At 33.3% G+C, this 25,449-nt stretch overlaps 1 protein-coding gene across 13 annotated transcripts in view; it reads left to right on the top strand.

Moving 5' to 3' along the window:
- TFEC (transcription factor EC) overlaps positions 1 to 19,475 on the top strand; it is a 185,034-nt gene extending 165,559 nt beyond the window's left edge. For all 13 annotated transcript variants that reach the window (XM_045564403.1, XM_045564398.1, XM_045564402.1 and 10 more), the window contains 5 exons: positions 1,551 to 1,665; positions 3,678 to 3,734; positions 7,156 to 7,231; positions 12,660 to 12,807; positions 13,671 to 19,475. In XM_045564403.1, coding sequence (XP_045420359.1) covers positions 1,551 to 1,665; positions 3,678 to 3,734; positions 7,156 to 7,231; positions 12,660 to 12,807; positions 13,671 to 14,051 — 777 coding nt within the window. In that variant the 3' untranslated portion in view covers positions 14,052 to 19,475. The remainder of the gene's footprint in view (positions 1 to 1,550; positions 1,666 to 3,677; positions 3,735 to 7,155; positions 7,232 to 12,659; positions 12,808 to 13,670) is intronic.
- Positions 19,476 to 25,449: the final 5,974 nt, after the last annotated feature.

A 25,449-nucleotide genomic window follows, 5' to 3' on the forward strand; every position in this document is an offset into this window, starting at 1 on the left:
TTGTGCTTTAAAAAATAGGACTAAATGATTCACATCTTAGGGAAATACCTGCTTTTTGTATTTCTTCCTAATTGTATTTATCTGATAGTAACTACACAGCATCTTTCCAATTTGGTCAACTTTGCCCCTAATTTGCCGATGAGGAAATTGAGAAGGAATAAATACTTGACCCAAGTAGCTCCCTTCCAAGATCCATAAAGTAAAAATAAGTTTCAAAACAATGAGTTTGTATAAAATAAAGGATAAAAGTGATAAGTCCTAATAGGGTTAATAATTTAAAAGACCAGTATGTGAAAATATACATTAGAATATCATATGCAGTCCAGCATGTACTTATTGATACACACATAAACTTATATATTGGATGATTTCAAATGAATTTTCAAATTTTTTTCCTCAGAAATATACATTTATTACAAATGCTGTAATGGATTACTCCCTCAGAAACTAATTTTGGTCATAATATGCCCTTTCTTCATATTTATTTCGAGTCTGATTTTATAAGTATCAAAAAGTTCTCTCAGATTGAATGGGAGTTTTGCAAAAAGTGGGAATCTGAAATTAGATTCTCCATGATAATCTTGTTATAGATTTGTTTGATTGTATGTTTTATTCCTAGTCCTTGGGGAAAGAAAAAAGTTGCTTCTTACTCAGCTTTTGGTTTACTACCCAGAAATGGAATAAAGATACTTAGAATGGAAATGTTTTAAAATTTCAAATCCTACATTATAAATGTAGCTTGTTCTGGAATAATGAATATTAACTTAAAATGTGGATATTATTCAAATTGAATTTTCTTGGGAGATCTAATCAATAAGCCCATTTTGAATAATGAATTGGTACAATTTTGAATTGTGTGTAAAGCACCTTAGTTTTTCTGAAAAATTGTTCCCAAGAAGTAGTTCAAGAATTGCAGTGTTGCTATAATTGGATGTACCCTATATTCACTAGAGGCAAAAGCAGTTTTAGACTGCTTTTGGTTACCAGCTGGGATATTTATAATAATCTAGAACATTAAGTGTACAATGAGAAAAATGATGCCTTCCAGGAAGGAAAGAGTTTGCCATTTAATTAACAGTGTAAAACACCTCTTGACTGTGAGTTGCTGGTAGCACTGATGGTATTAAGAAAGCTTTCATTATACCTAATTTGTGGTATGCAATGAACTTTCCAGCTTTGCAAAGATGTGTATTGATTTTTGTCCAAAATGATATTTTTAATTGTATTCATTTATAACCAGGCCATATGCCGGATCAAACTTCTATAATTTTGTAAATATTTATAGGAACTTTCCTTCATACATGAATTGATTTCTCTTTTTGTTTAAATATGAATAGCTTTTTTCCAGCCTATCTTATCCACAAGCCTTCCATAATGTATTTAAAAATAGTCAGTGCATACTCATCTCTTGTTTAAAATTAAATACATATGCATTACAAATTATTATTAACAAAGTGGCAAATTTAAAATGGAGAATATAAAATGTACAATGAAATATATCCATGCACACATAAGGTTTAATTGATCTTTTCTTTATGTTTCCTTTAAAGTTATCTGGAAGTATTTTGGATGTGTATAGTGCCGAGAAGGGAATTTCACCAGTTAAGATGGGACTTACAAGTGCTTCCTGTCCAAGTAGTCTACCCATGAAAAGAGAAATTACAGGTAATGTTGTTTGTATAGTTTTACCCTTTTTTATTTTTATCAACTACATAAGATATGAGTGACATGTATTATAATCCTAAACAGAACATTTAAAAATATTATTTAAAATAGTCAGATAAAAAGGGAGACATTTAGACAGTAATTTCATCATTTTTCCTATAACCAAGCAGCAAGATATTGTACCTTATAGTTTAACTGAATTTATTCATTATTTTAGGAATTGAGAAAATATATACATGTGGTTTCCATACATGACAATTTCACTTAACACAGGAACATTTTGATATTGAATAGATGAAGTCTGTTCACATGGTTGCAAAATGATATATTAAATTAGGGAAATTAGTTTATTCTTTGTATGCAGAATTTGATATAAAACAAAACTTTTTGGCTTAGATAGACTTTTCCCTATTTAGCTTGCTTTATGGATTTCATGTTAGACATGCATTTAACTTTCTCAACAGGCAAAAAATCCTCAATTTTCAATACTTTCTTTCAAAATTTGTACAACTCAAAGGAATTACAGGACCATAGTTGAATTCTTCCAAAATATAGATGAGAAAATCCAGTTTCAGAGGAGTCATTTCCCCAAAGTTGTACAGAAGGTTAGAGGCAGAAATGGATCAATGTATTTCCTGACTTACTAGTCCATTGTTAGTCCCTCCATAAGAATAAAATAAAATTCATTTGAAATTTCTATAACAACTGTTTAGTTTGGAGCTCAAGCACTGGTCTTTAGTACTTTTACATGGTTAGTAATAACACTTTAAGTCAATACAATATGACCATTCTTGTGACTTAATCAATAACTCAAACATGTCTATGCATTCAATTATTCAGACTAAAATTAATAAATATACTTTTAAATAAATACATTTAAATAGGATATATTATTTTATTGCTTATTTTCAAAACTATGATAATTCTAATAACACTGTATTAATTATTTCTTGCTGTATAACATCAAATTACCCTTGAAACTTAGCAGCTTGAAACAATAAATATTTATTATCTCATCCAATCTCTGAGGCGTGAATCCTGGAGTAGCTTGGTGAATTGGTTCTGACCCAGAGTCTCTAATGAGGTTGTAGTCAAGAGGTCAGCCAGAGGTACAGACATCTGAGACTTGACTGAGGCTGGAGAACACACTCCCAAGGTGGTTCACTCAAGGTCTTGTAAGATAGTTGTCATGTTAGCAAGTGGTTTTTGTTCTTAACTGCATAGACCTCTTCCTAGGGTTGCTTGACCATCCTCATGACATGACAACTGGTGATCTAAGAGACACCAAAGTGGAAGCTGAAAATTTCTTCTATGATTTAGACTTGGCAGCCACACTAGTCATTTCCTCAACATGCTATAGGCTTCATAGGTCAGCTCTATTCAGTGTAGGAGGAAACTACCAAGGATGTGAATACCACGAGGGAGGTCAGAATCATTGTGGGCCATCTTGGAGGCTGCTGACCACAAGCACAACCACACAGCACATAGACGGAAGTGTCATTTACTGGGAGAGAGTGTGTAGAGTTGTTTCATAAGAATAGCTGAGAAATGTAGTTAGTTCCAACTCTTGGGGTATAGAAATCATAACTATGAAAAATTTAGGTTGGAATAATTTCTTTATGAATCTCAAACTTCTGAAAATAATAACAATGATTGAAGAGTTCAATATTTTCTGTGCACTGTACCTCCTTTATCAGGTAAGTACTATATTATATTCATTTCACAGTTAAGCATTCGGAAACACAAGGGAGTTTCATAATACATCACATGGCTATTAAAAGGAGGGCTAGAATGCAAATCCAGGTTTTCCTACCTCAGAGCCTGAAAGTTTTGCTATTGCCTCTTACTGAAGATTACTGTGTTCCAAATTCCAGAATATTTGCATCAAAAATATTATTGTATTATTTTGGAGCAAGTAATATTATATATTCACCTAGTGTTCTGAATTATGTTGCCTGGAGGGGTTTTATGGTAGAACTAAGCAGTGCTTCAATTATTTTTCTTTTGATTAGAAACTGACACTAGAGCTTTGGCAAAAGAAAGACAAAAAAAGGACAACCACAACCTCAGTGAGTATATGGTTTTTTTCCATATAAAATTAATTAATGCAAGAGGAAATGCATAAGGGTTAAAATATATGGTCTTTTATTATCACTGCATAAGTATTTAGGGGTCAGATGACCAAAATTAATGGGACATGCTCACAACTTGAGCTATTTTGGGAAATCTAAACAATGTGAGCTCTCAGAAGAGCTATATATTTTCACAAAGTGAAACATCCCAAATTCTCTCCTTGATCATTCACTCTCAATGAGGCTGCCTGTGACTGAGATGAGTGCATTCAGTTACATTTGAACTCTATTGTGACTCATTGACTCAAAGGTTTAAAGAGATAAAAGTGACTTTAGAAAATGTACACCATTTAAATAGTAAGAAACATAACTCCAGGTTCTCATTTTTTTGTGTCAATCTGCTTGCTCTTCCCTTGCTAATGATAGGTTATCTGAAAGGCATTGCTTATGTTGTAATACTGAATTTCACCCCTGGAAAAAAAAAAACGGGGCTCTGGTGCTTTCCTAAGGGTCAATTTGACTCTGTTATCAGAGTCTCTCATATGAGATGGAGAAATCAAGTAAGAGAAGCAGATTAGCAGCAAGGCTGAGCTTTAGAGTGCTTGGTCATGTCTTAAGTGCTTAGCTGTCTCAAGTGAGCTTGACTAATTGAGTACAAAGGCTTTTTGTTCTGGGAGCCAAATCAAAACCTGAGAACAGAGTAAAATGAAATAAAAATAAATGAAAATTTTAAATCTCTAAAACTAACCAGTAATTTTCTTCCATGTGATTAACTGAAATTGATTCTACAAGTACCTCTGAAACCTGCATGTGTCCCAGTGAAGAGAGTTTGCTGAGTGTATGGAGGAGAGAGCTGGCACATGGTCATATCAGTCCTTAGGGGAATGATACGATTATCGTATCCCTTAGTGGCAGAGCAGATGACGTTGGTCCAGATTAGGAGGCAAATAGAATATGAGTAGGGAGAGCTAACCATTAATAGAAGGAATTTGGATATTGGGGAACTATGGACTTCTCTCCTAATAAGTCTATTAACGATGATTGACCTTGTTTCTGCCTTCTCTGCTCTATGTCTTTAGCTTAAACAACTGACCATTTAACATAGGGTATGATAGGTGTCTGGTTTGTCCATTATCAAAGTTTTTTCTAATCTGAATTCTCTTGCTATGTCATCTTGCTGTGGGGGGAAATCAGTACCAAAAAACTGATATTATAAAATTTTATATATAATGAATCTAGTAAACCCCTTAAAATTTGCGAGGGTCATGGCAAAAGTACATAGGAAGTTCCACTTACCAGACGTCTACATATGTACAATTAAGTATGTCCCATCCTTCCAAAAGACTAGAAGGGTGAGTTTAGAATTCTTAGCTTGTTGGAGTTCAGTGTGGGAATGTCAGGGCAGGGCAATGCTAGCTCTCAGCTTGCAGCCCACCCTCTCTTTCTGCCCAACTTTTATTCCATTCTGCTCTTCTAGTAGCCTCAAACATGAGTGTGAACACCCCATCCTGTACATTCAAGCTCCATACACAGCCCTGCAAACAATTGCCCTTTGATTATGTCTTGGGCCTAGGGTGGACACCCTGGTGTCATGTTCCTCCCTGAGGAGGATGGACCTAGGGAAGTGGCCTGCACAAGCCCTGGGAGTGGGCTCAAGGCCTTAGGGAGGAAATCATTATGATGCCCAGAGCATAGTTTAGAAGGGGTTCCCTTGGCCCCCTTGCTCAGTGGGGAGAGACATGGCCAGAAAAGGCAAGAGTGAGTTCTCAAAGTGTGGGTCAGGGTCGGGGCCTGTCTTGCTTGAACCTAAGGACAGGATTGAGTGAATATGTCAAAAACTTTGCAAATAGTAAAACCACGTATGGCATGAAATAATTTAATAATTTCTTAAAACTTAACTCCTTTACAAACTCCTTTACAAATAACTAGTACTAGATAGGGGCAACATTGGGGAACCAAATTTCTCATTATTATTAGTCATTAAAGTGCACAGACTACAATCTAAGAAGATTAGCGAAGAAGTTTCTGCTATTCTACATAAGGTGCATTTAAAGAACAGATTGTAAAGAGACCTTATAAGACTAAAAACAGTCCTTTACTTTGAGGTAAAACTGTGAACTTCCTTCATAGCTGTTCTTCATCTTATACTTAAAAGTTGTGTTTGTAATATGAATTAATGTGTATGAACATAGAATTATTAATAAATTCTCATTGTAATATATACGTATTTCTATAAGCTATACCTTTGTTTATTTTCTCTTCGGTGTTTTTATGCTGTGTCATTTAGCTGTTTTTTTAATTAGATATACAGGGAAAACAGGATTGATGAAAAGGGAAAGTAAAACTTTCAAGAATCAATTATATTCTGATTTTAGAGGGAGGCCAATGCATTATTCCCTAAATGTCAAATCCATTCATGGTAATTTGTTTCTTAGAGCAGGTTCACCAAGACAATTGATATTCTTTGGTTACTTTCCTTGTTCCCAGTAGGAGATCTTAATTTTCAAGTGTGTATTATACAAGTATTTTCTAATATTTTGGAAATATGTTGTTCTTCTTCATAGCCTTTTCTATAATCATTTCCTTGAAAGCTTTAAATTTCTTATCTATTAAAAGTGTTACATATAAGTGTATGTTATGGTTCTTGATATTAGGAATATAGAGTAGAAGGCTACTCTTAGAGAAGAGTCAATATAGAAAATTCAGTTGTTCCTATGATGTCTAATGCCTAAATGTCATTAAACTTTTGCTACATGATGCACGAAATTGCCATAAGCAATGCATGGAAATGCAAACATGGTGAACAGTCTCTGAATAGGAACCTATATCAGTAGTTCTCAAAGCATTGGCCCTACATAATGAGCATCAGCATCACTTGAGAACTTAGAAATACAAACTCATGCCCGTCCCCCTCTCACCCTGCCAACCTACTAGAATCAGAATCTCTAGATGTGCAATACAAATCTATTTTAACAATCTCTTTGTGGAGAGTATATGAAAAGAGTAAAGCACGGTGCAGGACCTCAAAAGATTGTAGTCCTGATGGGCTAACAAATTGTCTATGCGTGAAATAACAATCAAACAGAATCACATTTACATAATAGATACTTGAATACATATATAAACACACACATTTCAGTATGAGTAAATATTAAAGCATTTCCAAAAAAGAAAAAATGTTTTGTGACAAAATGTTTCTAAAGCATTGTAAATCATGTATTTACAATTCTAACATTGTAATTTTTACTTTTAGAACAAGATACATTTGAATTTTTATTGTGTGGTTGAGAAGTATTTCTTTTGACTAAATGAATTTTTTTTGCTCCTTGTTTTTAAATGATTATTAAGAAAGTTTATAGCTGACCAAAAGTGAACTGTCCTTTAATGAGAATAATCAATAATATTTCTTCTTTAATAGTTGAAAGAAGAAGAAGGTATAATATTAATTACCGAATCAAGGAGCTTGGCACTCTTATTCCAAAGTCTAATGATCCGTGAGTTCAACAATCATTTCTGTAATAATGTTATGGTTTCAATGCCCCCAAAAACCGGTGGGAGGAAAAAAAGGAGGAGAGAACCAATGACGAGGAAATTAAGCAGCTTATGGCAAAGATAAGGCTATTGCTGGTCTCATTTTAAAATATCTATTCCAGACTAATTGTTATTAAGCATCAAGGCTGTTACTAAAAGTTGTCCTTTTGAGCTGTAAGAAATAAATAAGTTATTTCTCTTTAGTTCACAGTGGGTCTTTCTGTATAGTGACAATATGGGCAAATTTAGTGATAATGCCAAATGCTATTTATGATACTGACTGGTACACTCAATTTATGGGTATAGCAATTCTTTCAACTTAAGATTTGTGAGTATATGAAAATAGAATGTTCACATTTTCTGAGATCCCAAATTCTGGAGACATACAAGTAAAAAATTGAATTTCAAAAGCTTGTTGATAAATGTTAACCAACTTTTGTGTCAAACACACACAATGTCAGTCAAATACATTGTTCTAGGTTATAAATCTCAAAAAATAATTAATCAAAGTGTCAATTTAGAATGTTGACTGTTTCTTAAAAAAACATAAAAACATGATATATAGCCTTAACAATGATTTGAAAATGTTTCATTCAGACTGAGAACTGACCTCTCTAAATAATGGAAATTATCCATTACCCAAAAATGACCATGTTTGATAAAGTGATAATTTATGAGATTTGAAAGGACTTTTCCCTTAAATCCAAATTTGCAATTCACGTGGACAATTCAACAATTTGTGATAGAAAGGGATATAACATTTATCCTCATGTGCATACCACACAGTGAAGGTGTCCAGAGTAGAATGGCAGAAAGATCACAGAATGGACAGTCAGAAGAGCTCAGTCCTGGTCTAGGATCTACGAAAAACTCTTCAAATCTTTTAAAGTTTCTGAGCATGTGACTCTTTCTGTTAGCTGAAGAAAATAATTGTCTTCCCCATATGACTAGGTTTTTATAAAAATAAAATCAAATAAGATGTATGAGAATACTTGGTAAATTATAAAGTTTGTATGAGAGTATTATTACTCCACATTTTTATAAAAGCTTTGATTATCTAAAAACTCCTTTCTGGGGTGGAGAACCTGCAGCCTAGGGGCTACGTGAGGCCTTCTGGGTCCTTGAGTTCGGCCTTTTGACTGAATCCAAATGTTATAGAACAAATCCTTTTAATATTACTAATGTAATATTGAAATTTGGATGCAGTCTAGGGGCTGCACTCAAGGATCTGGAGGCCCACATGTGACCTTGAGGCCGCAGGTTCCCCATCCCCAGCCGGATGGCGAACTTTTCCTGTAAACGTTTCAAGTTTTGTGAGCCATGCAGCCTTGATCACAATTATTTAACTCTGCCCTTGTAGCACAAAAGCAGATATAGACAATATGTAAATTAATGAGTATGACCATATCCAATGAAACTTTATTGACAAAAACAGACTATGGGCTATTGTTTGTCTCCCCCTCAGTCTAGAATATAAAAAAATCAATGTACTACAGAATCATATCTAAAAGAGACCATAATCGGTAAAACTTCATTGTAAGCATTTCTAAGTGTTTTTCTCTTCCTCGTGGATCTCAGAAAGAAGGGTTATAATTTGTTTTAATTCTATTACATTATATGTAGGCAAATGATATTTTGGGTCTAATTGAAAACATATCAATTAGTTGTCAAATATATCTATACATGGATCTTTCTGCACAACACAGGGAGAGAAGAAGCTTCGCTGAAGGTGTGGCATTCCACACATCTCAGTACTAATTCTGTTTCAAAACATTTTATTCTCTGGCTTGCTGTGGCCTCACCTGATAATCTAGTGTCCCTCTTTAAGGCTCAGCAATGAGAGTTTCATGGTTGAATCCGGAGTGTAGACTCTTAAAATAGACTTTACCTGAGAATTAGAGTCTGGATCCTACTCCACAAAATTATTTTAGATTCATTTGTTGAATTTTCAGATGTCACTATGGATAACCTAAAAGTTAGAGAAAACAAGAATGCCAGGGAAAGAGTGTGGGAATAACACAGAGGAGGCAAGTTTCACTTTGAAGATGAGAAAATGAAGGAAAAAGTGATACTACCACATTATGGCAATGGTGAAATCAACAAAAAGTGGATCGGAAAAAAATAAAAGGTCAAATAAGATTTCAGTTTGAGTTTAAAAAATTTCAGAATAATTTGTTGAGTAGATGACTACAGTCATTATGGTGACTTAGAACAGTTTTTTTTTTTAAAAGAAAATTTATCAGACTACACTATGATCTAGTACAGGATTTTTCAAATTATGTGCCATACCTATTAATGGATCATGAACTCAATCAAATGGGACAGATCTAGGATTTTTAAACAAAAAAGGAAGAACAACATTAAAAATATCAGAGGTTATTACATATTACATATAAGGAGGATAGTAATACCTTATGAAATCTTTGTTGCAGTTTTATGTGCTAAGAGAGCACCAAGTCACAATATAAAACTTATTTCTTGTGACAGATGCATTTGAAAAGGTAGGAAAGCCACAGGTTTGCAGACAGAACATTGAATTGAATGACGGGACCTGGGGTTTATCTTCTAAACACCATATACTCTTGGGCAAGTCACAGAGTGTTTGACCTCTGAGAACCTTTCCAGCTCATGATTGGAATAAATTTTGGGGTTGGCTTAGGAAATAAAAGCTACTACCTGAAGACACTTTGAATTCTATGAACTTTCCATTTTTATGTATGAAAACATTCAGAAATTTTTATTTCTTTGAAGGTCAAAATGGTTAGGTCAGAGAGAAAATAATATAGAGAACAGCTGAAATTGAGAAGTATAGGTTGAGAAAACTACATGAAAAAGAACCCCTACCAGGTAATGACAATCTCTTGACCATTGACAAAAACCAAAACCAAACAAAAATAACAAGCAAACACAAAGATTGAAGAGCTTGTACAGTGTAAGATAGCAGTACTCTTCAGTGTACATGGAAGCACTTTTGTCCATGTGTCTTGGTGAGCCAAGTTTACACAAATCACATTAGTATTATAGAAAATTAAATATATTACTAGAGCATGAATTATTGTATTGGTGATATCAAATTACTCTTGTTTTTCCACTTTTTTATTTACAAAGTAGTTTATAGGTTTTTTTTTTTTTTTTACTAAATTGATATTTTCCCTTCCTCTGTTATCAGAATTTCCTGCTGTTTTTGTGCAAAGAATGGTAGTTGAAGTAGTAAATGAGACCTGACAAAATTTTCTAAATCAGGAGTCACAGGATGTTGATCGAAGCAAGAAAAATCAGACCTGTCATAGTGTTTTCTTCCTTTCTTTTTTATTGTTTTTTAAATTCTTTTAAGTGGATGTGCACTCTTAAGGTAACAACAGATTGTACATTTTCCATAACTTTGGCTGGCAGCACTTCTACTCTGATTTACACATTTGTAGTATCTGATCTGGGCCCAAATGCATTCAAGCGTTTAATCCTCCAAAAGTTTTAAGTTCTTCAAAGAAAATTGTTTTGTATAACATGAAAGGCCAACATCAACTGTTTTTCTTTAGTCATGCCTTTATTAATGTATTTGTGTTTATAGGACACTATTATATACAAGATTTTTAATGCCTAGTTCCTTGAAATTGTCTTGTGATAGAGGCAAAATATTTTTAATGAATATTAAAAACTTAAAATATTTTAAGAAGAAACCTCATATGTTAAAATGGCTTTAAAATAGAATGAACTTAAAAAAATTTATCGTAGATGACATCAGGTACAAATTGAAGAAAGACCCATTGTGTGTTCTCTACCATAATTTTGAAGGTATATTTTTCATTATCTAATATCTAAATAAATAACTCTTTAAATTTCAAAGGTGAGTAGGGTTATCCACTTTATTCCTCTGTTCAAGATTTTCTTCCCAGGAGAAGAAATGAAATAAAATTAAGAGTTCATAAGGCTCCTGCTACCTCAGAGTCCACTATACTTTTCAGTTGCAGATACTTTCTTGGTTTAACAAAGGTAGCCCATCTTTCCCTACCCTTTCCACTTTCACCTCCCCACCCACCCCCCCTCACCTGTGAGTAGAATGAAACCGATGGCCATTACAGCCCCAGAGAACAGACAAAGTATTTTCAAACTTGAGACAAACATTGACAATGATTTGGTGCACTTGAGGAGAAGACAGCTCTTATCCAGGCCCTAGTAAGCATTGTCACCTGCTGGTAGAAAAATGTATTGTCCTCATCTTTGTTACTGCTAATGGCATTGTCACCTAGCCTGAACTTCCAGTGAGACACATGCAAATCAGATTTTTATAAGCTGTATTTTGTCACTTCTGACTCTTAACAAATACATATTAAGTTCAATATATTTCACATAGATCAGGTAAACCAAATATATATGCAATGTATTTCACATAGATCACATAAACCAAAAATACATGTAGGAAAATTTAACATTTCTCTACCTGCTTACTTTATGCGATATTAAAAAGATCTCATGACTCTAAATTGAAAATTCCTCTAGGTTTTCCAACAAGTCTGATTAATGCTTAGCAATTAGTTTGACTTCATTCTCTACACGTATTATTAATTCTCAAACAGTATTATTCATGGATGTTTCCAATGATGTTTTCAGATGTCAAAATCAGTAGCCTGTTCCAGAATTCTATATCTTTAATTTCTCCTGTCTTAAACATAAGCTTTCATAAAATCATTTTTCTATGCTATAGCCTAGAAGGTTATGTAGTAATGTTTAATTGTATTTATTTGTCTTAAAAATTCATTTAAAAATACCTATAGATACTGAGCTTTTTAAAAAGTATTGGTGCTGTTTGTGCAGAAAGATTGGCCAAATGGTTTTAGAAAGTTTGCTTTATTGCATAAAGCGAGGTTGTCAAAGTCTGATTTGTTTCACAATCACTCAGGATCGCTATTCAGGAGGGACTTTATTTTTTTTTCTTAGAAACATAAAAGCAACCTTATTAGAAAGTAGGTTAAAAGATTGGTACATTTGAAATGATCTTAAAAAATTTAGGCTTAAGTCCTCAGTAATGTACATTTCCTAGTTCATTAATGCAGAAATACTGCACATAGATTTTAATCTTGGAGTTAATAATAAAAGCAATTTTCACTAAAAATATAAAAACTGTAATGGTAGAATCATGATATTGCATTTAGCTCTCCCACAAAAAGTCACTTTATTACTTTCTTTTGACACTTATTTTCATTCTGGGATTAATTTTACTATATAAGGGCTTCTTAACTATTCTATTAAAATTTCTATTCAGAAGCAATAATATCTAAGAGTGAATAATAGTCATGTAAATCATTATTTCATATTAATGTAAAAGATTTTGTAAGTTCTTATGAATTCTGCTGACATGCACAATTGTGAAAAGGTTATCTCTCCGTTCTACAGTGATATGCGCTGGAACAAAGGAACCATTCTAAAAGCATCAGTGGAGTACATCAAGTGGCTACAAAAAGAACAACAGAGAGCCCGAGAATTAGAACACAGACAGAAGAAATTAGAGCAGGCTAACAGGCGACTTCTACTCCGGATTCAGGTTTTTATAAGAATGTTGCCATGAGCTCACATAGCTTACTTACATATGACTTACCTGTCATCAATTTTATTCATTGGTCTCATTTACTATTTTTCTTATTAATAATCATTTTTCCTTCTGAAAGGGTAATTTTATTGCCTTTTATAAGTTCATGAATTGGATTGTTTCAATTAGGTTTTGGTTAGAAATTCAGAATTAAGATGACATACACACACATATATATGTATATAATTTCATGAACACATGTTATTATCACAATCAAAAAAATAATACTAGGTAGAACATTTGTTTCTGTAGTTTATACTGGACACTAAATTCTCCTCTCCCCCTTTTATTTCTTTATGAAAATTGCTATGGATTTCACTGCCTCAAGGCATATTGCAGCAGTGTATATTAAGTTACTTCTCATCTGTTCATATGACACAAAATATCATAATATTGGCTTTTATAACTCTCAGCTTTTTTTTTTAATGTGAGCATGCTTATAGCCAGGTAAGGCACTTTGTTTCCATGAAGTGGTCCTAAATTATGGTGATAAATTAATCAGGAAGAATAAATGGAAGATTTTTCACTATCTCCAAATGGCTATATTGTGGTCTGAGCCACTATGGGACCATCATATATCATGAATTTCCTTACAGAAAATCAGGCAAGAATTAAAAAAAAAAAAATCTGAGTAATTTTCTCAGGGTTACTTTTCAGGCATTAGAAATCACTGATTCTGTTATTTTCAAAGATTATTTATAATTTGTATGACTTTTCATTTTAAATGCTTGTTAATATTTTGGTTCTATTTCTGGTTTATTCTCTAAATTAAGTCCATTTCAAAGACATTATTTAATGATTCTTGTTTGAAATTGCAGGAACTAGAAATACAGGCTCGTGCTCATGGTCTGCCAACCCTAGCTTCACTTGACACGGTTGATTTAGGTGCTCATGTCACCAAACAGCAGAGCCATCCCGAGCAGAATTCAGTAGACTATTGCCAACAACCAGCTCTGTCTCAGGGGCCGAGCCCTGAGCTCTGTGATCAAGCTATGGCCTTCTCTGATCCTTTGTCACACTTCACAGACTTATCATTTAGTGCCGCTTTGAAAGAGGAACAAAGACTGGATGACATGCTATTGGATGACACGGTATCTCCGTTTGGAACAGATCCTCTGCTATCTGCCACTTCCCCTGCAGTTTCCAAAGAGAGCAGTAGGAGAAGTAGCTTTAGCTCAGACGATGGTGATGAGTTATAAGAAATAAACAGGCTCGGTTCATCAGCTGGGAAACAGTTCTATGCTGGTGCTCTGCAGTTATGTTCTGTGTTTCACATGTTGCTTTGGCTTAATTTTTCCAAAAGAAGTATGTCATTCATAAAAAAACTGATTGATTAGAAGCAACAGAAGAATTTGCAGGAAGAAAAAACATGGTGTTAATTATTGAGAGCTAAAAAATGTATTTTCCTTTTAGACTACAGAGTTTAAATCCACTTAAATTTTGGTTTCCTGGAAAGAGATACAGCATAAGAAATACCTCTTTGTTGATGTTTTTAAAGCAGCATCTTGGCAGTGTACTATTGGAAAACGACTGCAAAGTGTAAATCAACTGAAATATACAAACCTTCCCTTAGTCTTTCACTTCCATCCTCTCGTCAACTCTTACAACATCAGTTTTCAAGAATCAAGATCAACATACCTGGTGGCCTCTGCCTTTCTCCATTGTCTGATGGACACATAAGTTCAACCCCTCTAGAGGAAATAATTCCAAAGTAGGTTATCTGTCACTTAAAATGGAAAAGTGAATTTACAATAAACGTGAGAATTTTCCACAATGCAATACAGAAAATTTACGAAAACATTGGTTACTAAACTTAGATCCTGATTCCTTTAGTTGGTTCCATTACACTAATTCTAAAAGCATCCTTGCATATTTATATATCCATGCTTGGTTCCAAAAGAAGAACACATTAAATGTTTTCCTCAGCAATGTGCTCTAGAATTTTATTCCTTCACACAAACATACACCCACACACATGCACACAGAGCAGGTACTATATGTTCTTTCTTTTTCTTCATTCTTCTTCTAATAAATATCAGAAGCATGTTCCAAATCCTCTTTTGTTCATCAAGAAAAGATGTCAGAGGATCAATTTCAGTAAATAAAATATTTAAAAATCCCCCTACTATGACAATTTGTCAGGTGTTTAAAAGTTATCATCATGTCCTATATTGGATATAGGTTAATTAATCGTTGATATATTTTTTGCTCCAAATTTACAAAATATTGAAAATTGTATTGCCAGCTGACAAATTCATTACTGAAACAGAAACTATTTCATATTACATTCAGTTCTACATAGAGGATAAAGTTCTACATTCAGTTCTGAGTAGAGGATAAAGTTCTAGTCCCATAAGTGCTCAGTACTTGCCCTAGGATCTTTGGTTGCTTTGTTAGCATTGATTATAAATATTTATATCTATGATGTTTCACTGAGATTTTTATCTCTTAAACTTGTTTTATGTTTGGGAATTGAGTTAGCAAGCATGTTGCTCTATGCTCGACCTCCATGAGTGCTCATCCAATCAATGAGTATTTATGGAGGGATACTCAGAATTGCAGTGTGTCCTGTGAAAATGTACAACAGATGAGCAAGATTTGATCTTACTCCTAAGGAGTTAACAAGGACTACATGAGAAACAACAACAAAGCATAGAAGACATATAAAGTTGGAATCTAAGCACATGCTATAAATACAGAAGGTTGGAGATTATGAAAATGAAAGACGAAGTCTATGGGGATAGCAGAATTTAACTTCTCTTTTAAAGGCATACATTAGGTGAAAAGAAGGGCATATAAAGGAATAATATTAACCAAATGATAAAGGTGAGAATCAGTTGGGGAGACATCTTCATGGGGCATTCATTAGAAAGATCTGGGGCTCTAGAAGATACCTGCTGAGGAATTCTGGAAAATAATGTTGGCAACGGGTTGTGGAGGCCCTTGAATACTAGGGTGAAATCATATTGTAGAAATGAAATTTTTTACTAGAAAAGAGAAGCCTAAAAATAAGATATAATAATAACTTGATTGAGATGTAATCGTTACGAATAGTAAACTTTGGGATACATTTTTGAAAGGACCTTTTAGGTATTTCTTACATGGAAAATACATCATCACAAAATTTGAAACCCTAATGTTGATGAAAGCGGAGAAATTGTAAATCCTCATGGCATACTGATTATCTCAGGCTTAACTTATATATCTCAGACTTTGGAGAACTAACATGATTTTCATTGTCTGACATGGAAAAATAATTACTAATTTCTAGGAATAGTCATTAAAGCCAGATAGGTAAAGTCATCTGAAATTAGCCACGTGAAACAGAAGAATTAGGTATACTTTCTCAATAATTTTCAAGAGGAAATTATACACTTTGAACTTTATGACAAAATTCCACTTTACTATCTGAGTTGACGATTTGATTTAACATTGCAAATTATAGAGAAAGAATGTATTTTAGGATTTATGGAAAACACACCATTCTAGATAGAGGCTGATTTCTGTTCTCATTTTGTCCACTATTCTCATTTCTTCATATTCTGAGAAGACTTACACTGATGATGTCATTACTTTGTTATCATTTTCCATGCTGTTGAAGTACTACTACTTGGCCCTGAAACCTATTCCTCATAATCTTGGCTGACACAGAACTTGGAATAGGATGGTGGAGCCTGGATGTGAGATCTGGAGAGGGGACTAATAATGCTGCTACATTCAGATTATGAGATGTCAGGGAATTGTAACATGGGTAATGGATTTTTAAAGAGTAAAGAGTAGTTTTGTGTCCCAGTCAACTGAAGTATATTAAAAATTAATTAGACAGTAGTTCTTAATTTTTTAAGCATGATCTCCTGAGAATCTAGTGAAAGTTATAGACTCTGTCCCTAGAAAAAATGCAAAACAGTATGTATAGACAATAATTTGCCTGCCTCCAGAGGTCTTAGGGGCCTCCTGAATGGATCCAGGTGAAAAATTTCCATATCAGGTCTGTTACTTTAATGGATAGTTCCTTAGCTATGAATCTATCAAGAAATAGGTGTTTGGTTAAATTCATATATAATGATAGAGGATGGAGCCCTACTTATCTGAATATAATTATCCCAATCCTAATGATAAAGTTGCATAGGAAAGTAAAAGTTTACCAAACACTAGATTATTCACTAAGAAAGTTGTTCCCTTATAAAGTAGTCCCCTTCCAAACACCTCCTCTCCCCTCAGCAGATTATACCTCCTATGTCTTATATAGTTATGGGTCAGTTTCTCTGTAATTATTGAATGCTGTAAACATCAGACCATAACATTTTGAAATGATGCAAATAAATTTTAAAGTAAAAATAATGTAAATTTAGAAGCCAATTATGTATCTAAAAATCAAGATAGACCCTTAGGATAATTGATGAATACCTAGAACACTTTTGCAAAAATAAAACTTCTCATAACAGTAAAAGAAGTATATTGTTCATCAAACAATTTTGTCATGAAAAGCATCAGCTATCTCAGGAATATTAATACACAATTAACCAAGCCTTATTCATTCAAAAATAATGCATAATTGCAATTATAATAAAAATTCCTTTAAAATAAGATAAAATAATTTCATTATTTTTAGTTGTTTTTTCAAGATAATGCCCCATCCAATCTTTTTCTCTATTTATTATAAACTGCTGGCTGCTTATTGGTGGATTCACATTAAACAGCCTTTTCCAACTCCAAACTATCTTAAACTAATGAGGACCTCCTGTCTATTTATTTATTTATTTTTTCCGTTTTAGTGTCATTTCTTCTTGAGCTTTTCTTATATATGCTGGATAATATATGTACAGAACATGTTTCCTCAACTTACAGAAGTGTCAGTGGCCATAGCTTTCTTTATGTAGGTAAAAAGTTCTAAATAAGAAATAGCCAGATGAGCTGGGGACGTTGAGAAATAGCCTTTCTCCTTCTTTTTCAAGTCATTTTTTCCCACCCAAATGACTAAAAATCAAATATGTAATAGTTCTTACTTAAAAAGAGTAGACACAACAAAATTGTTGATTTGGTGTGCTCATTTACCATAATTTCAGGGAGAAGTTAGATTTCACAACGTAAAGTTTTTACTTTACTTTCATTTTTACTTTAATGAACTGTGTCATATTGGAATTTTCTTATACTTAAAAGTATCATGAAAACTTTTTTTCTGTTCTGATATTGTGGAATTTAAATATTTAAATAAATAAATGGAATAACTAAGTGCTTGATGTTTTTTACAATGTCTCTGGCTTTGTAAAAGCATTTTAGGTATTTACTGATCATCCGATATCTAAAATGTGGCTAAAAACTGGAATCAACAATTTTGCTGTGTTATCAGTGCTAGATCAACCATCTGTGTTTCTTAAAAACACCTGAAGGATTGAATTTTGCTTCAGTATTGATAATGGCACAGTCCATATGTGTTACATGGAATTACATCATTTGCTCCTCCAATGCCCCTTATGTTGATAAGTATGTCAATTTGAGTTAGTGTAAGTTACATAGAGATTTAATTACATTTACTTCACAAATACTAAACATATTTGGAGTGTTGCTGATCTCATGAGTCATATGACCCTCCTGAAATCATTGTTCTTTGGTATTCCAATATTTTATTATTTGTATGATTTTTAATTTGAAAACAAGGAAACTTGAGAAAAATAGCTTTTTAAAAAAGTTTTTTTGTGCTACATTTCCCCTGTGAGGTTTATAGAGAATTTGAGTATATAGGAGATTATCAGAAAACAGTTATTTTGATTTAGGAAAAAAGTCTTCCCCAGGATTCAGTCTATTTAATGATGAAATACTATTGTCTACTGCTTTATGTACAAAAGGGAACTTTTTATCTTCTTGTAAAGGGATTTATATGTGTATTTCTGCATAATCAGATGATTTCTATTGTGCTTTCTACTGATGAAATCCTCTGTAAAATGTCTTTTTCCTACATTATCCAACAGGCTTAAAGAATAAAACTAAAGACTTGTGTTTGCAACACTACCTCTTCTATTCCCGTACTACCTTTTTATTTTAAAAATTCTGTATTTTGAGCTTTATTTTTTCCACAGAAATAAATCTGGTTTATGTGCGATTTTAAAGCTGGTAGTTATATATAACAAACAAAATATACAAAAGAATGGGAAGACTATTATATTGCTGAAAGAATTATATAAATCTGGAAGTTACATATTGTTCTTTAAAACATGACCACTGAGATTTAAAAACAGCTAAATTCAAGGATCTTATCTAATAGCATAGCAGTTGCTTATGGCACACAAGGCTAAAATTAATTCAGCTATTTAATCTTAATAATAACAATGTAGTTAAAATTCTTTGACTTTAATAGCATTTTATATATACAAATGGCTGAAGTAACATTCCTATAATTTTAATCTAACATTGGTTAGATCAAGAAAACATTGTTAATGTAATAAGACTGTAGAATTTGTAATTATTGCTATTTTTCATTTTTAATAACAAAGTAATGTGTCTTATTTTCTAGGAAAATGAAAAACATTGGTGTACTTTAATACATACATGAATCTTTGTATAAATGCCTTAAATGTACTAATATTTTCTTTGCATATATTAAATTAAAGGATATAATTATTAAATGTTTTAATATACTTTTGGTCTTTGCATGTAGACTGCACTGGAAAATACAGAATGTAGGTTAATCATCTGAAAAGATACTTAACAGTTTTGAGAATTCACAACTGACAACTGCTTACTACATAGTCCATGCTGAAAATGATGATTCAATATTTCCCTATTAATGAAAGTAATTGTTACATTCTTTAATATTGTCTCCTGCCATCTGCTTCTCCATGCTGTTATGGCTTTGATTTACAGAAAATATTTATCAGAATGTTGCAAAATTGCTAACAGGCATAATGGTAGCAGTGAAATCACTAAGAAACTCTACAGAAACTTTTAATATCCTAGATGGTCTGGGGACCATCTAGGATAAATAGAACACTGTATTTTAATATGTAAAACATTTTAAAGCTATTAATTGGTATTGACTAGACCTATCCTTTGATAATGAAATTAATAAGAATCTCAGCTGTGTTAAAACTTTGTAATATTTAATACCATGGTTACGGATTTTTTTTTCCGTATGCACCTTGTTTGAAGACGATAAAACAGGACTACCCTGAGTTAACCATAAAGGATGATATTCTATGTTCAAATATAGGTTCATTTCTTTTTAAAAAAGTAATACCATTGACTATTTTTCTTAAAGCATTATCAATGCCAAAAATACTGAACAATATAATAATTTCTTTGTGGAGAACATAAACCAATCTAATACAGGTAAAAATAAGTTAGGATGATTTTTTAACACTGTATAGACTAGAAGATGGATGACTAGATCTGACACATGAATGTTTTTTGTATGTATATGTACATCTGTGATGTTTTGGGGGTACACATAACATGTGTGTTCATATGGAAGCTTATAAAAAAAGTTTTCTAATCTGTTGATATTAGATAGTACTCTGCACATAAGAATATGTTATTCTTTATTGGAATATACATCTGGAAAATATTAAAGCTATCCTCAAATCTCTTCTATTAGAAATACACATATGCACACTCATACCCCTTACTCTGACTTGAGTTTAAAATATGGAAAAGTGAAGAAAGTTTTAATAGGTTTTAATATTTGTTTTGTAAAATAAGTGATATTTGCAACTATAAAACATTAAGACATAACACAAGCATTGATTTTATTGACCACCAAAAGAAGATTAAAACCCACCTAAAAAGTTGTTATTACTTGCAGAGGTCTAGCTATGTGGTCGTGAGGTGGTAAAATACTATAAGGTTTATAGGTTAAGTAATGGATACCCATCATGTTAAATATATATCAGTTTCATTAATTGGCAGCCATAAAACAAGAGTATAACACTTGAGATGGTGGTGATTTTGATAGGATCGACCACATTGTGGTTAAGTATATGATTCACGTAATAAGAAAAAGGTGCCTGCAGGCTATTGTTCCTAGCATGGATTAAAATTTACATATTGCTTCTCCTTATGTCAAAACATCTGGTGCCTGCAAATGCTAACATTTCGTTAAAAAGTTTCACAAGCCAGGGAAAGTGGATTGGAAACATTGCATGAGAATCATTCAAGCATTATAATAGAATAAGAGCTATGTTCAGAAAAAATTAAATTGCTGCAAAACAACATTATAGTCAAGATTATAATTTATTTGCTTACACAAGTGAAAAAGTGATATTGTATGTATGTGTAGAGAAAAATAGCTTTTGAATTATATGGTTATGTCTTCAAAAAGACTTATTTCTTATAATTATATGGAACAAGTAGACCTCTAAGTTCTTCAAGACTTTGCAATCACTCCAACAGTGTTAGAAGCAGTATGTAGTTGTATAAAACCCATTATGATATTCCCAAGGATAGGGAATAGGAGATACATGAGATCTTATGCATTCTGGCATTAGATTTCTATTTGTACATTGGTAAATATGAAAAATATATTTGAGATGTATATGGATTACCTTTTATACACAGGTCCCCAAATCAATAAAGATAACCAGTCCTGAAAATTCCCATCCTAGTCTGGTCTTCTGCTCTTTAACAAGGCTACTCAAGATTTTCCTACTTTTAAGGCTTTCCTTCACTACACCAGTCAACAGTTATCACATAGTCCCTTCTATTTGCAGTTATACCAGCCAATTGGTACTTAAATTCTATCTTTGTATTGTTGTTTATCTTTGCATTTCTGTCTAATGCTTAGATTACCTTCCTCACTAGATGGATAGGCACCAAAAGCAAAAAATATACCTTAGCTTTCTCCATATCCTACGTCACGTAACATAGTGTCTTGCTTAACCTGGTATTTCATTAATAAATAATTAAGGGATGGCTAATTGTACATAAGAAAAGTACGGAAGTGTCAAATTCTTTAGATAATGAAATGATGCTCACTCAAGGCTATGACCATTCACTGAAATGTTTGCCTTTCTCAGAACAAGGGTTGTTTCTGAGGAGAGCATAAAAGATGAAAGCCACTGAAATCTTTCAATAAAGTGCAGTAAGTGCTGGCAGAATTAAGTGTGCTGTGGAAGTAAACATCAGGTCATCTGAACCAGTCTTAGGGAAACTGAGACATAAAGGCAGCGTGGGAGCTGTCCTAGTGCTGAAGGGAGGCGAGCGTGAGAAGGGGAGGAGTCTTTTAGGCACAGGCAACCAGTCAGATTACTGTTACTCATTCAGGCATCTCAGTGATGCTTTTGATACCCTGGGATGTAATCCTTTGAGGTTTCAGAAGATTTGGAATTTTTTTTGGAGTAATAGGTCTTAAACACTTCTCTTATCAGGTTGTTCAGGAAAGGAGCACTTGTCCAGAGTACCAGAGTACCCTGGTGTCACTTCTAGGCCCAGAGTGAGAGGGCGTATATTTCAGCAACCATGTGTGTGTCTGTGCATGTGTGTTTGTGGGTGTGTGCGGGAATCGGAAGAGGGGGAGAGGGAAGGATGCTGATATGGCAAACCAAGAATGCTGTTCTCAAATAGCTCCAGGATTACTTGCTTCCCTCCACAGGTAGCAGGTAAGGGCATTTTTCTTTTCTTATTAGTTTTTTTTTTTTTTTTTGAAACAGAGTCTCGCTTTGTTGCCTGGGCTAGAGTGAGTGCTGTGGCATCAGCCTAACTCACAGCAACCTCAAACTCCTGGGCTTAAGTGATCCTCCTGCCTCAGCCTCCCAAGTAGCTGGGACTACAGGCATGCGCCACCATGCCCGGCTAATTTTTTCTATATAGATTTTTAGTTGTCCAGATAATTTCTATTTCTATTTTTAGTAGAGATGGGGTCTCGCTCAGGCTGGTCTCGAACTCCTGACCTTCAGCGATCCACCCGCCTCGGCCTCCCAGAGTGCTAGGATTACAGGCGTGAGCCACCGTGCCCGGCCTCTTATTAGTTTTAAGCATATAGTAAACCCTATAGCACTCCTCTTCCCACAAGAAGGCCACGTTCTCAGCCCAGGGCAGGATCCTGGACAGGGAAGTTCCCAGCCCACAGCACCATTCGGGGAAGCTCAGCTAGTTTGCACTAATGTCTGCAGGCAGATGCCAGACGGAGACTGTGGAGCAGGGGACAGGGGAGACGAGCAAAACCAAATCCCAACAGCCAGATTGTGGATCTCAGACAGCCTCTGCCTCCACAAAGACATGTGGAGGGACATGTCAACAGAACAATATTAAAATTGAGGCCATAGAGAAAAAACAGTTGAAAAATCCTAGGAAAAAATGCTTCAGACATGGGATACTCCAAAAAGTCCTAATATATGTGTCATTGAAGTCACACATAGATAGGAAAAAGAGATCATGAAATCAAAACAATATTTAAAGAAATGAAGGCCAACCTTTTACTAAATTTAATGGAAGATAATATTTGAAGAAATAACATCCAAGATTTGTATACAATTTATGAAAGATATCAACTCACGGAAGTACAAGATCAATACAAAAAAGAAGCTTTCTATCTGCACTATGGTTTTTAATCTTTACACTTGACCCTTCATATTTTAAGTGTTTTGAAAAAGATCCTTTCTCTCTCAACAAAGCTTAACTTTCCAAATATTTTTTCTTCTATAAAAATTACTATTTTGGATTGAGAAATTAAATAAAAACTTTCCTTTTTCTTTCTGTGGTAACAATTCTAACATTTGTAGGCAAAGGAATGACCTTCTAAGAGTAGAAAGAGGTTCAGTGTAAGCCAATACAAAGGAGAAACATTATTAATAAAGTTAAATGATGCATTATTCTTATTGAAATTGCAAATTTAAAGAAAAATGAAAGAAGAAAATAGGTATTAAGATGGCATTGTTTATCATTACTTGGAGAGTATAAAATATATATATTCAAGCAACATGGCATTACTTATCAAAAACCTTTGAATCTTTAACATATTTGACACTTTTAATAATTTAATTTCTAGTAATATATCTTAGGAAAACAATTCCAAGTACAAAGATTTATATGTAAGTATATTTGTTCCAACCTTATTAACAATAGCAAAATGTGAGGAACAAAATAAATTTCCCATAGAGTTGAATAATTAATCATCCTTATTATAAAAAAGTATGCAATTTTAAGAATACTTATTATTTAAAAACTAAATATGCATTAGTTTTTATCCATTATAAATGTATATTATGGATACATATATACACATATGCATATATATAATCATAGATATATATCATATAGGTATGTACAACATATAAAGAATTTTAATTATTTAAATAAAATTATATACATAAATCAACAAAAATACTAAAATGTTAATGTTGATTATATTTGGCTGCAAGATTATAATATAAAATTATTTTCTTCTATACATGTGTTTTCCAACATTCTCACAGTGATAGAGTGTCTCATACCCAGAGTTTCTCACTTTCCTGATCTTATGCCTTGACTAAGCTCCCTCAGAATGTCCATACTTATCTCTATATGCTGATTAATCTTCATGATTCTGTTCAAATTTTACCTCTTGCCAGAAAGTTTCCAGAGAACCTCTAGCTGGAAGTCATCTTTACTATGTCTAAACTATTATAATGCACAATTTCTACCCTTTTTAATCTTTGGATTAATAAATTCTAAAGTTATTCCCAGAAAGTCACTTTAAAATAATCTCTATATTATAATCACTGGCCTTGCAAATAAATACAAATAGTTTATTAGTCAGTTACTTTTTTCTGAGTGAGATTGGAATAAATTTGTTTATGTGAAAAGGGAAATATTGCAGCAACAAACCTAAAATACAAGGACATGGCTCTGACAGGTGAGAATCACAATAAATAATTCCGGAATGCCCTATTTTATTCCTGGGAAACTAGCGGTCAGCTTGGGGACTGATGACTATTGCTGGTCAATGCCTAGGAGAGAAAGGTAGGAGGTGCTTAAGCCTTAGCCTATTTTGGGATCAGGATTGACCTGAGTTAGGGAAATTAATCTGAAGAACCCAAAGACTCACCTGGAATATTCTGAAATTACTTGTAATATCCCACTATATGTTATCTTATTTTAGTTTCTTTAAGAAAAAAATTAAAATAAGAGATGAAAGAACTGTGATAGCCTCAAACCAAGTCATCTGGTTTAGTTACACAGATACAGCCACTAGGACTATTTACCCATAAGAACAGTGGCTAAAATAGATAGAAGATTGGAATTCCTCTCCATCATAAAAGATGTGCTCAGAATAGTTGAAGAATTGCCATATTCTTTTTATTCTCCCAGAAAGGAAATTTTTAAGCCAAGATTATTTCAGAGAGGTTCAGAATGGCTATGTGTTCACAAAAACCAGTCAGTTCAGTGGGAAAACAAGTCCATTGTAGTTGTAATTCTTTGTAGCAAGCACTAACAGGTTGATTGACCTTTTACACTCTTCAACTTATTTTTTGTGCACCATATTGTTGTAGTCATGGTGATGTGATGTGATATTTCTTTAATTGTGTACTAATAAACTTTACTAATAAACCATCTGCTGGTAGCCCATATACAGGTAGTCTTTTGTGCTTCTAACATTTGGGTTATGTATGACCTGTCAGAATATGT

The sequence above is a fragment of the Lemur catta genome, chromosome 11 (assembly GCF_020740605.2).
Source record: "Lemur catta isolate mLemCat1 chromosome 11, mLemCat1.pri, whole genome shotgun sequence".
Lineage (NCBI taxonomy): Eukaryota > Metazoa > Chordata > Mammalia > Primates > Lemuridae > Lemur > Lemur catta.